Source organism: Gobio gobio (assembly GCF_949357685.1).
Source record: "Gobio gobio genome assembly, chromosome: 20".
NCBI classification, from domain to species: domain Eukaryota; kingdom Metazoa; phylum Chordata; class Actinopteri; order Cypriniformes; family Gobionidae; genus Gobio; species Gobio gobio.
This window is the reverse complement of record NC_137113.1, coordinates 7,205,395-7,219,704: the sequence shown is the minus strand read 5'-3', so window position 1 is coordinate 7,219,704 and position 14,310 is coordinate 7,205,395. Positions and strand designations below refer to the sequence as shown.

Below are 14,310 nucleotides of genomic sequence, written 5' to 3'. Positions count from 1 at the left end.
AAACTATATTTCGAATATTAAATGCTCAAATTTGACAATACAATTTTCAATGCGAAATTTGCTCAATATCAAAAATACAAACTTATCCAAACAAATTAGCATTAAAGAAATGTAGTACAAAAGTAAACCAAAGTGCTTAAGTGCGTAACAGTGACACTAACATTAGGCTATAGGCCAGGCTATAATAATAAATGGGCAAGATTTGGTCCTAAAGGTTGTTGGCCAAAAACACAAGGCGATCTACGTTTTCTGGATCTAGTGCAGAGCGTTTTTTATTTACTATAATCCCCGCCGTGGAGAAAAACCCTTTCTGCTCTAACCGAGGTGCCTGGGATGCTCAAGTAGCGTCGTGCCAGCTGGGCAATGTGAGAGTACTTATGTGGCATTCACACCGGAGAAATGCCTATTCGAGTCTCTGCATTGACTTAACATGTAAATCACTCCGGTGTGAACGCACCATTAGACCCTGATGTCTTCCACCATGACCACCACGCCGTCGGTGGGTAGCGGGGTCTCACTCTCATAGATCAGCATTTCTTGTTGCAACATATTGCCAATGTCCAAGGTAGGCTTACCACCCCATGCATCTGCGGCTGCGCCTTGGAGATAAACATTCCCAAAAAGATCGCCCATAGCACTGAGAGCGGTTTTCTCCTGGCAATGTGTCCCCTTCGCCATGGCTGCTCCCTCCTCATCTTCCTCCGCAATCGCTATCAGCTCCCTTTTACTCTCTCACGTACCTCCTGCTGCTGGTCTCGTTCCAAATTAATTCGCCGATGGAAACACGGGTCGAGATAGCTAACGCTAGCGGTATTAAGCAGCATGAATGCGTCTTTGTTGTGACTGTATCGCTTCTCGAGATCCGTTGAGATCTTCGCTAAAGATAGTCAAAACATTTAATTTTGTATTGTTTTTTAAACCCATTCGAATAGTAGTTTTAACATTCGATTAGTATAAATTTTTTTAATATTCGAATTGTATTCGACTACCGAAATTCGTTCCAACAGCCCTAACAACATGTAGAATGAGACAGGACGTTTCTGAATGGTTCGTTGATGAATTTATGTAGCTGATGTGGAGTTAACTCATTGATTAGCATATTCTATCATGATAATTTATAAATCGCTCGTGTGGGAACTGTTGTAAGACGCACACAGCCAGAGAATATCTGCTGCATGAAGATAGAACAGGTATAGTTTAGTTTAATTACGGTTATTACTTATGTTGTCATCTTGCTTTTATGACATGCTATTGCATGTGTTTGTACTGTATTGAAATAAATGTGAAAAGACGGATGCGACAGCTTGAGCAGACTCCCAAATGTGTTCGACTACAACAACTCTTCCTCTTCTCAACATGGCTTCACCCCCTTTGTTGATTGTTTATGTGAATTTTAGGGTTAGTGATGTTACTGACCCGTGAATAAGCTTGTCGTAGTCCCTACCAGCCATTTGTTTTAGTCCTTAAAAAGCGATTTCTTTAAAAGAAAATATCTCCCTTTGCTTTGAACTTTGAGCGTCGTAACTTTGCAGATGTTGTTTATGCTCAAACAGCAACATTACACACTAACTAAAGTTAAACAAGTGAAATCATAATCAACCACCCCTTTAAAATATTCCTAGACAACAAACAACAAAGCAAAGGCTCAAAACTTGCTGCCATCTCCTGCAAGATGAGACACCATGTTAATAAATCTCTAACACACGGGAAGCTACAGAATCATGTTTATCCAGCACACACACACACATTAGCAGATGTGTTGAAGTACAGACAGGTTTGTTTTCCGTCCCACGGACATCCTGGTACAAACTATCTGTAGTGTTACATCAATACCTCACATCTGTTCTGCTCATGGAAGAGCTCTTCAGATGTCTGTCATCGATGGGCGTCTTTCTTTTCATCTGGCTGAAAATACAACTACAAACCAGCCTCTGTGTCATTACATTTCTGTCCACGTCCCTAAAGCAAACGAGTCCTTTAATAACCATTACGCAACAGAAGCGTTTATGTACTGAGAGTAACTATATATGACACGCGCCTGGACCAGACAAACAGCCTGAACGCTGGGACAGCTGGTCACACTGATGACTATTCATCACACGCAGGACCGTCAAATGAGTGAAAGTCAAAAAGAAGACATAAAACTGCTCTCTGGTAAAATATGTGTTCCCACATGTTTTGACCAATGCATTTCCAGCCCTCTAAATCCTCTAAAATGAAGACATAAAAAGCCAAAATATCACTATTAATACGATAAAATATGAAAAAGTGGTGTGAAGAGGAGAACATTGTGTGAAAATCTGTTTAATTCTCTAAAAATGCTGCCAAAAAGAGGCCCCAGTGAGTGCTGGCATTGTGCTTTATGTTCAGGGGTGCACAGAACTTTTTTCATCATCGTCATCTTTTCTCTTGAACATGATAAGATGATGTTCCCTTTTATTTTTAATTCTGCTTAATGTTTTCTGGATCCGTTAGATTTTTTTGGACTTAATTTTAATGGCTGAATTACATTTGTAAAAGCATGTCTAATTAATTGAAATCATGAACGTTTAACAAAAATCACATGCTTAAAGCCCTATGAAATATATTAGTTTTTTTTCTCAAATTCCGTTAAATTTTTACCAAATTCTGTTTTCTGTTTTAGGTTTTCTGGATTCCATTTTAATGGTTTAATTAAATAGTAATACTTTAAAAGCATGTCTAATTAAATAAATTAATAAAAACTATTTTCATAATTTTTTATATATAGGCCTAATCTGTTTTTTCCCCCCACAAATTCTGTGTTGTGTATCTGTTCTGGTAATCAAATGAAGACAGAAAACATTAATTTTAATGTTTTAATCATAAGAAATTAAAAAACTGTTTTGTCAAACAACGTGCTGCACAAGGAGCTTTACTGTTAAAATGAAAACATGGAAGAAAAATTGCCATGAAGACCATTGAGTTTCTGTGTTTATAATATGACGATAGTTTTTCTCAAATGAAAGGGTAAAATGCTGATGAAACTACTCAGTTCATGCAATTATTTCGCAGAGGCTGAAAACACAGCATCACACGCAGACACGCAGAACATGCAGGATTCATATTTAAATAGTCTTCTTGCAGTTTAATATTCACAGACACTAGTTTATATCATGGATTCATTTATCGGTACTGACCTGCTTTTTATTTATTCATCAAAAATTTGACAAATTCTGTGACATTCCTGTTATACAGTAAATTTTGTTTTTATGACTGGATTCCACGTTTCCATACCCGTTTTCTGCGTCGCAGAAATCATAGGGCCCTAGACAAAGCCAACTAGACAGACATTTAACAACTAATACTTAACACACTTATCATCATGATTGCTATCTTGCCAGAGATGGAGAAATATTCTACTCCAGTAAGTAAACGTGTCCCTGTCTCCAAAAATATTGATACTCACAAGCTCTTCCCTCCACATTTTCTGCTGCGCATCGTTTATTTTTACCACGTATGCGCACCAATTATGTACACCCTTATTCATGTTACAGGGCTGTTGAAAGCTTGATTCTGATTGGTTGACAAACTTTCTAAAGTGAGCAATTATTTTCAGGGAAACACACGGCTAAAGTAGTTCCAAGCAGGTTTGGACCGCATTACAGTTCCATATCCCTTCACTAATTGATTTCAGGTTATTTCAAAGGTCCTTACAGACGACAACAGCAAAATAACCAAAACCCACAACGACACTGACCAAGCAAAAAGATATTAGGGCTGCATGATTAATCAAATTTAAACAGAACGTGGTTTGGCAAAGGCTGCGATTATTTAATGCGCAGCTTCTTATAAAAAATAACGAATAATAATATGTTACATTTATATAGCGCTTTTCTGGGTACGCAAAGCGCTTTACATATAGAAGGAGGGGGGGGGGGGCGATCTCCTCAACCTCCGCCAATGTGCAGCATCCACCTGGAAGATGCGACTGCAGCCATATTGTGCCAGAACGCCCACCACACACCAGCTGATTGGTGGAGAGGAGACAGAGTTATGAAGCCAATCGGTATATGGGGATTATTAGGAGGCCATGATGGACAGAGGCCAATGGGCAAATTTGGCCAGGGACAAAAAATACATCTCTCTCCCTTTTTCGAAGGACATCCTTGGATTTTTAATGACCAGAGAGAGTCAGGACCTCAGTTTAATGTCTCATCCGAAGGACAGTGCTTATTGACAGTACAGTGTCCCCATCATTATACTGGGGTGTTAGGACCCACACAGACCACAGTATGAGCGCCCCCTGCTGGCCTAACTAACACCTCTACCAACAGCTACCTAGTTTTCCCATGAGGTCTCCCATCCAGGTACTGACCAGGCTCAGCCCTGCTTTAGCTTCAGTGGGAAACCAGTCTTGGTCTACAGGGCGATATGGCTGGCCTTCTTAGAGAAGCACGACTGTGATCAGTCGTAAATATTGCTCCATCTGAAAGCCAGAGGGCGCTCTCACACAGGGTACTCCAAATATGCGCCGCAGAAGTACAATAGCGCACGTCATTCCAGGAAATCCCTATGAACATCATACTATCGGTGAGCTGAATAAACAGAAGATTGAAACGCTTTGATTGATAAAACATGTCTAAATGCTTCTCAGGAAAGATGTTCGTTGCTTTTTCAAATGCACGTTATAAACGACTCAAACACAGTGATTTCAGATGGAGCAGCATTCACAACTGAACACAGAGCTGTCCTGTACTGACAAACTGTGCATAAAAAAAAAAAAAAAAATTGTATTCGCTACCTTTGCGATATCACAATCGCGATAAGCCAAATCAGTTTAAGCGTGATTTCATGTAAATTGCGATTAATCGAGAAGCCCTAATAGATGTAACAAACAATATGATAAAAATGCTAACTATTTCCACGTTTTTCCAAAGAAATTGTATTCCATTATCAAAGGAAAGCACTAGGGCTGGGTAAAAAATATCGATTTCTCGATTTTAATCGATTCTCACTTTTACAAAACAATATCGATTCTTAAATCCCAAGATTATTATTATTATTTTTTTTACGAAATTCAAAAACATACAGTTTTGGCGCTATTGCGTGAGATTGCTCTGCCGCAGCTCAGCTCAAGAGAACCAGCCGCACAGAGCAAACATGAATGGATCTTCTCTTCCACCTTAATACCAGTAACAGCGCGAAATAAACACAAATGAGCTTCTGAAAGTGTGTCGAAAGATACAGGACAACTTACCGAAATCCGTATCATGTCACATAGAATCGCTCAATCAGTGTTTCAACCGCAGAAAGATGTAAGTAAAACGGCTTACAAGTAAACAATGCCACGTAACGTCACAGTTACCTCAGAAAAACCATATCCAGTGTCCATAAACTTGTTAGTCAGCTAGAAAAATTAACTCTAGAGAGGAGCATTTTGCTAATTATATGCACCATATTATAGTCTAGTAGCCAACTAGGTGAACCCGGAAATGTTGAGTACACCAAAGTTTTATTGCAGAAATGTGAAGTATGGGTCCCCAGCATACAGAAACTGCCAGATGCTAATTTGCATATGTTGAGCAATTTGCATAATTAACATAATTAGCATTATTAGCTTAATCGTCCATTTTGACCACATATTTTGCACTGTATGGCCAATTTATACAATATGGGAGTGGTTTTAGATGTTTTAGAGGATGCTGATTTCATTTCTGGCACTTTCAGATTTCAAAGAGCTAATTTTATTACATATTTTGATTTATTTAGGCAAATTTTGATTACTTTCAGGCATAATTTTAGGTTATATTCATGGTAAACAAAATAATCTCACATTTCAGAATCATGAGTGCTCTTGTGAATGTTGAAGCATTGTTTTCAGGGTGTAGTGATGCTGAATCCCCTCCTGACACTTTTGAGGGTTCAAAATTGCTTTTTGAATCTTTGTTAGACTAAATGTTATGCATTTCTGGAGGAAAAAGTATATACATGCCATACAAGACAGGCCCGCAAGTCGCAAGGGCCATGCCTGAATTGCAGAAGGGCTGTCCAGGTTAGTCCACAAGTCGCAAGATCCAACGAGGACCCAGTTAAAACTCCGTCTGGGCAACCCGGGTCAGCCCGCCAGATGCAAGGCTAACCAAGAGGGCCTCACCTCCGCACCACACAAAGCACACACTGGCTACCACCTTCAGGCAAACTGCTATGCCTCACAATTAATGAACAAAAGGCAGCCTCATCATCTTCACCATCCTCGTCTGTTCTGTCATCATCTTCTTCAGGCCCTTCATCCCTCTCTTTGCGTTCTTGGTGTTGTGTAAGTATGTTGCAGCATATACCATCATTGCCTTTGCAGGAACAACAACTGGTACAGGCCAGACCTGCAGCTGCACAGCTGTACTTTGCTGATGTGCAAGGTTTCAACCGGGCTTTGCAACCACAGCTGACAACATCTAACAAAGCAGGAGGAGCAACTGGACTTGAATCCAGGGAAGGCATAAGTTCCTCTCCTTCCTTTAGGCCCATCTTCTTGTTCCATCCAAACAAGGTGATATCCACAGGCTGGTCTGCTGCTTTCCATAGCAGCACCTGTAGGTGGGCACGTCTTCCATGAAGGCGCATATTGCGCTCTGTAGGAGGTAGTGTCTTCAGTGTTGGGGGCCTTTTGCGCTTTCGGTAAATTTCATACCGGGCTGCATCCAAGGTTACAGTGGTCTTCTGATTTTACAGAGCCAGAAAGAAAGCCCTCGTTGTGTTGTGGTCTGTAAATCTGTGGCTTCTGCCTCTCCAATACAGTGGAGAAGCTTAACAGGTATGACTCTCATGGCCTTGAGTGCAGACACCTTCCCCTTCCCGACAGGATATGAGGTGGTATCACATCCCGAAAGAGCATGCATGGCCAGAATGGAACCAGATTGGTCACCCTGATTGTCTGCAGTTGCATTTATGCTGAGAACAGTGCCATTCCATTTTTCCAACTTGAATTACACTTTCATGCCTAAAGCTGCCAAGGTCGTATTCATGAGGCAATGGAATATTCTGAACCTCTGCCCGCACTTTTCTGACAACCTTGATGACATCATCATCGTCGTCATTGGAGAGGCCAGTTTATCCTACTAATTTGAGTGATTTACCAATGTACTGTCGAAAGCCAACAATCGTCTGGCATCCTTCAACTTTCAGTACAATAATGGCATCACCATAAAAATCACACAGGTTGGCTAGCATTTGCTTCCAATACAAACTCCCAGAATTAGTTTAAAAAACATCATGTAATTCGATGATGATTGCACTCATGTGGTCTATGACTAAAGCTAGGCAGCTGTCAATTGGTTACCTTCCTGAAAGCATTGTAACACTTGGAGTGATACTGAGGCCTGGCCTATCTAAAGTCTAATGTTTTTTAACTAGATTCCACTTTTTAGGATTTTTACAGTCTTTTTCTTCATAAATAAGACCACAGAACAAGCACTGTTTTGAAAGGCAGAGAGTTGAGAGCGAATGATTCGCTTTCCAGACTGACTCTGACATGAGTCTGACTTGCGTTTGCTCACATTTCTAGAGCAAGAAGTATGAGATCTAGCAAGATTTGTGACATAGCACAGAATCTGATGAAGCACCATCCGTAGCAATATTGTTTGGCAAAGTCATGTATGGTTGTGTCTCCGAGCTCCGAGCTCTTAATTAGCATAGTAGCGATTCCTTTGGAATATTTTAAAGTCGCCATCTTTGCCACTGCATGGTGCAAACAGACACTTCTTTCCCGACATTTTGACCTGATCAAACCATCTCTCTTTGTTTTGAAAGTACTTTACCCTAGAGTCGAATGGTTAAATAATCCTCCACAACAATTTCAGAAAGCAGCAATAACACTGAATTTTGACTGTTTTTAATCCTTTCCTTATCAAACTACAAGAATCCGAAGTTTTAAAATAATGGTAACTAATTTTAATGGGATGCACAAAATGGATCTGACTAGAAAATTACAATGTATTGAACAATACTGTCATTATTACTCTGTCCACCTTTTATCTTAATATGAAAACATTAAAATGTCAACATTAAATCCCATGACTGACTTTTGTGCGAATATTAAGGCGATTATAAGAAAAAAATATTTGCAAGGTGAATTTCAACTTTAAAACTATAGACTATATGCTCCCTTGCTTTATAACATACTTATTACAACAACAGATAGCTGCAACAGCTTATTTATGCTAATTATGCAAATTGCTCAACATATGCAAATTAGCATCCAGCAGTTTCTGTATGCTGGGGACCCATACTTCACATTTCTGCAATAAAACTTTGGTGTACTCAACATTTCCGGGTTCACAATGGGGCTCTATGGGCTGGCTACTAGACTATTACATAGGATATTCATTGTCAATGTTCTTCAATATTTAATAAATCTGGCAAGTTTTTATGCCACCCTTTAAATGTTTATATTTCAAAAAAACTAATTGGAGTAGAATTATGATTATGTAATTGTAAAGTTAATATTATAAATGTATTATTATATTTAAAAAAAAACATAATTTAGAGTCATTTAAGTGTTTGTATACAAATCAGTTAATTTTTACCTTCAATATTAGTAGGCTAATGTAGTATCAACTGACTCACATAGTTTACAACATTAGTTCAGAAATTAGTTTTCCTTGAGAAAATTTGCCATGCATTATACCCGATACATATCCCAAATAATTGATATTGAATTGAATCGAAAAGAATCGAAAATCGAATCGAAAGCTTGTGAATCAAAATCGAATCGAATTGTGAAATTTGTGTCAATACCCAGCCCTAGAAAGCACTCCCTTTTCTCTCACTCCCTCTTCCATACAAACACACACACACTCGGCATCAAGGTAGTGATATAGTCACTGTTTTTGAAGCAGTTAAACTAAAAAGAGACACTGCTGTCAAAGACAGCTGAGAGACACACAGACTGTTAAGTCCATCAATCTCTCTCCATTAGTCTGCTTCTCAATGGCTCAAGCCTCCGTTACTAGCTCTAAAAAACATTTTGGAATTAGCAACAGAAGCGTGGGAAGAGATGCGTAAGAAATTAGTCCTACACACAAGAGAGTTTTGAGGGCAAAAACCTGACAAAAGTCTTGAAATAAAACATCTGAACAATGTCTTGAGGCATGGTAACCGTAGTACAAGCGGAATAATTGACTCCGGGCCGTTAAATGATTAGAAAAATAATGCATGCCTCAATTATTCTTAACGCATGACAGATGTTGCTGCGGAGAGATATATTCCCCATTAAACAGCTACAAATGAAACTTTATCAGCGTTAAGATCATCCCCAGTAGATCTCTATCTCGCACACACACACACAATCTCATGGGCAAGACAGCAGGAGGATTTGACGTGTTGCTCTGTAACCATCACCACTGTTCTGACTGAGTAAAGAGAGATAAAAGACTTTAGATCTGATGATAAAGTCAGTTTCCAGCACACGTGCTGCTTCACCCAACATGTGGATGTACGTCAGTATATCCCCGGGAGACTTTCCTTTAAATAAAACCTCACGCTGGATATTTATACTGCATGACAGATGCTTTAAGATCTTCTGAAGAACTGTGATCTCACATCTTGCATGCTGGTTATGAGAACGTGTGAAAAAAGTTATGGTTAGGAGAAAAAAAAAACTATACAGCATTCTTTGAAAAGGAAAGTTTGGATTGATTTAAGAAAATACATCAACTTTACCAATGGTAACAGCATGTTACTACTGACATTTAAATCAGACACGTTATTAACGCAGCATTCTCTCTTTTTGGTCATGTGACCAAACGAAAGATGTTGGTAGTCAAATAAAAAATTGAATGAAAAAAATTGCTTTATATTATGTATCACCAGCAAAATCATAGCAAACACCTTAAGACCGGCACTGATTATATATCATTACCTGCCAGGCAATCAAATCCTTCAGCCTTTCAATCTTCTCCTGGTCATTTGCATGTTCCTGGACGTATTTCTCAGTGAAAAAGGCCTATAGATGATAAAACAACAACTTTAAGTATAAAAAACAACAAAACACATACAACCCTTTAATTATAAACTACTGTAACTACTTCAAAATGAAGACATTTATAATGTTACAAAAGATTTCTATATTTCAAATAAACACATACCACGGTTTCCACAAAAATATGAAGCAGCACAACCGTTTTCAACATTGATAATAATCATAAATGTTTCTTAAGCTGCAAATCATCATATTAGAATGATTTCTGAAGGATCATGTGACAGTGAAGACTGGAGTAATGATGCTGAAAACTGGAATTAATTACATTTTAAAAGATATTACAGTAGAAAACAGCTATACTAAATTGTAAATAATATTTGACATTATTACTGATCCCAAACATTTGAATGGCAGTGTATATATGAAATGGTTAAAACAGTTTTCACAATCTAGTCCTGTTGACTTCACTGCGTTTAATCTTTGTGCCGTCACACAATTTGGCAATATTTACCAGAATAATCTCATACCTTCTCATAATTAGTAAAGCCGCCCATGACAGCTGGGTCCACGATGCCGTTGAGGAGCATAGAGAGGGGGTTGATGGGAAGGCTGGGGTCGTTGAGGTGGCGCTGGACCATGTTGCTGATTTTCTCATTGGTCAATTGCATGGTCTCCATAGCGTTTTCAAGGGGACTGATTTCCTCCTGCAGGCAGAAACAAAAAATATAATTTTCAGAGAATATTCAACAACAAATCTAAAAATGACACTCAACAGGCAGAACGGCAAGCAGAAGCACTCACTAGGCAGAGCGGCGAACGATGGCTTACTTAAACCAGCTGTCTGACACATCACGGTTTAAACAACAACCAAAGTTGAAATCCAACAAACTCCACTAATGAGCAGAGAAACAACACGAGCAGGTTTTCAAGTCAAATTATGCCTCGTGTTCCACACTGAACTGTTTACTGATGTACTAATGAATGGGTAAACGCGCTCTTTTCGGTGATGAAGGAATTTCTGGCTCCGGATCCGTCACCCATAATGCATCGGTGACAGGATCCGAAATCAATCTGTGAGAGACAGACGCTCTGATGTGTCTATCTCGGGAAACTCATGCCAGGGAGGCTAATGAGAAAGAAAGCACACGTGAAGAGTCAGAAAAAAAACGCATCTGAGTGTGTGGCCAGACGGTGAGAAGGAGAGCTAAAAAGAGACAGTGCAAATTTGAACGGATAAACACCAGGGCATCCAATCTGGGTATCACATGACGCCAGAGCCTGGCACTATACTGCAAAATATTTGCATGCAGCGAGTCAGCACACGTAACCATGATTCCCCCAGCGCAGGACGGATTGAGCACGAAACAATCCGAATATCATGATGGAAAGAGAAAGAGTGGTGAGTGTGAGAGAGGTCTACTTTATTAGATTGTAGACTGATGAGGCCCAGATTCATAAAACATAAGACAAGTTAGGTCTTTCATACTCGAGTATGGTGAGAGAGAGACAGGTAAGCTCTACTTTAGAATAGAGGTTGCACAGACCAGTCGACTTTAATTCTCTGCCATGACCGGTGTAAGGGAAAGTTACTTTGAAAAGTAATGCGTTACAATATACTCCCTAAACAAGTAACTAATTGCGTTACTTGGTTACTTTTCATGTAAAGTAATGCGTTACATTACTTATGCATTACTTTTTGTGGACTTTTTTTTTTAAATTTAAATAACTGCTATTTTTGACAAATGTAAAGGCCCTTTCACATCAAAAGTGCTGCCATTCTGGATTGAAGAAGAATAGGATGCAGGAGAAGAAAGTTCAACATGCTTCAGAAAAAAAAAGAAAAGTAGCACAAATGTGATGTTTATCTAAAGTCATTTTTGCTTATTAGCATGGTTGAAGTGAATCTTCGAAGTCAGCAGCAAACACATTGGTTAATAAAGTGAGATTAAATACATAAATTAAATACATATATTTGTGTAATTTAATATATTTAATTATTGCAGGCTTGTGTAATATTCTGTGATAGCATTTCACTGTTTTTATTTATTTTGAGTAATACTGAATCTTTGAGAAGAGTACATGCCTGCTCACATTTAGTCTAAAACTTCAATAACCATCATGTTCACACACACAACGCCTCTGCACTTACTCCTGATTTCGCTCAACATTGGGACAGGAGAGCTGTCAGTCAATACATGGAAAAACTTAGCAACTCAGAAATGTTGTTGTAAATTTAAAAGTAATGTGTTACTTTATTATTTACTTGAAAAAAGTAATCTGATTACATAACTCAAGGCGTAACCCCCAACACTGGCCAAGTGTCGACTAGTCACTGATCATGGCCTATAGAGGGCGCAACAGGATAATTCATCTTTGAAGTCCATTTTTACGCTCTGTTTCCAACAGTTAAAATGACAAATAAATGCATACTCAGAGAGCTCTCCACAAGACATGTTTGATTATACCATCTGGATGCTCAAAATTGATCAGGTGAATGCACATTTTAAACAGCTTATTGTACACACAAGTTAATCAGTGTCCTAAACTAATGAGTGCGGCATTGTAACGCTCACACACAAACATTCAGTAGCGCAGAAATGTATTGTCAACACTCTTCTGTTATTTATGAATAAAATATAGGGATGCACAATATATCGGCCAATACCGATATGGTGGCCGATATATTATGCATCCCTATATTTTATATGTTAAATTTAATGTTATCATTTTCAGCCCGATTAGAGAATTTGGCCGATATATTAAAGCTGATTATTTCCTTCAGCGGAGACACTTCAGATGCGCACTGTTCGCCATGATGGTTTTGAATTGCTTGAAATATGATTGGAATCACTTAAAAAAAAAGGAAAATAGGCTACATAAAATTATAAGAACATTATAATTGTGTGCTGGGGACGTGTCTTTTAATGATGAGACTTTTATTTTTGTAATCAGGCTCTCAAAAATTATATAAAAATTTGGATTTAGATTTATTGACCAATATATCGGTTATCGACTTACAAATATAAAGAATTATCGGTATTGCTTTTTTCAAATCGGTGCATCCGTAATAAAATAGCATAGAAACTGGAAACTGAAAAGTTCTGGCAATCGGTGCATCCATAATAAAATAGCATAGAAACTGGAAACTGAAAAGTTCTAGCATATATTTCTTAGTAACTAAAACCCACAGCTTCACTAGTAGAGCGATACTGCCAGGTAGAATGAATTCACACGCAATCGCTCTCTCACTAATGCATTCATATAAATGTAGTCTTCAGAGAAATATAGCGGCCCACTTCCCACTAAGAGTTCTCCTAAACGGCAGTAAAAGTTCTTAGTTAAGAGTTTTCGCTTAAAACCTATTCACAGAGCTGCTGAGACCAACTTTCACTAAGGAATAGAGAGAAGTCTTAAGCTAAGAGTAAGGGCGGGGTTGACCTCGTTGCTATGGATGATGTCATCACGGTTACTAACTATGCCCACAGTGATTGGCTGATAGGGGAGGGGTCTCTGTCAGTGATTTAATTGATAATCACTGACAGAGACCCCTCCCCTATCAATAAAAATGTTGCCATATAAATATAAAGATTTTAAAACGTAGGCCAAGTGTCGCTAATTAAACTAGTATATGCTCAGCTATGCTCATCTCGAGAGATTGCAGGATTCAAGCGACAATGTTTTATAAACAAAGTTCATGAGGAGCATGTTCAACCTGTATATCTCATCAGCACGAGAGGAGGTACTGTATATACAGCCTAGTTACCTCGACAGTTTTCGGCACCCGTCCCCGACTCCTCAATCTCGGTCGGCGATACGAGCCCTGCTTATTATATTCTTTACTCTATTACAACATTTGTAAGTGTGAACTCGTGAAAATAACTGCCACAGGTAATAAGACTTTATTCATTTATTTGGTGCTTTATTTAGCACCAAAGGCTCTATCGCTATTGCCTTAATTGTGTCCAGTGACTTTGGACGGATTGCGTTTGTGATTTGGTCTTCGTGACTGAGGAGTCCTCTTGACTACTACTAACGTTTCACAGATTTAGTAGCTAGTTTTAGTGCTAAAATGCTTTGTGAAATACTCTTAGAGCAAAAATGTAGGAGTCCTAAAATTAAGATCGACACGCCCATTATTTTTAAGAGTTCTCCTAAATCGGCAAGTTAGGATCTACTTTTCGCCTTAAGATGTCTTGTGAATACGGCCCCTGATAAGCTGATATGTAGGAGCAATAGCCTTGTGTGCAGCGCTGTGTTATATGCCATAGCTGTGCTCGAGTCCCAGCTCGAGGTTCAGGCTTATTTGTTCATTAATGGCGTCATCAGCGACTAGTCAACGTCGACTCGACTTTCATCACATAAATGTCAACTTC

General features: G+C 38.8%; 1 protein-coding gene across 1 annotated transcript in view; it reads right to left on the bottom strand.

The window, feature by feature from the left end:
• LOC307143793 (dedicator of cytokinesis protein 1-like) overlaps nucleotides 1–14,310 on the bottom strand; it is a gene marked incomplete at its 5' end in the record, with an annotated part of 109,720 nt that overhangs the window by 28,337 nt on the left and 67,073 nt on the right. The window contains 2 exons of the mRNA XM_079845556.1: nucleotides 9,878–9,961; nucleotides 10,465–10,641. Coding sequence (XP_079701682.1) covers nucleotides 9,878–9,961; nucleotides 10,465–10,641 — 261 coding nt within the window. The remainder of the gene's footprint in view (nucleotides 1–9,877; nucleotides 9,962–10,464; nucleotides 10,642–14,310) is intronic.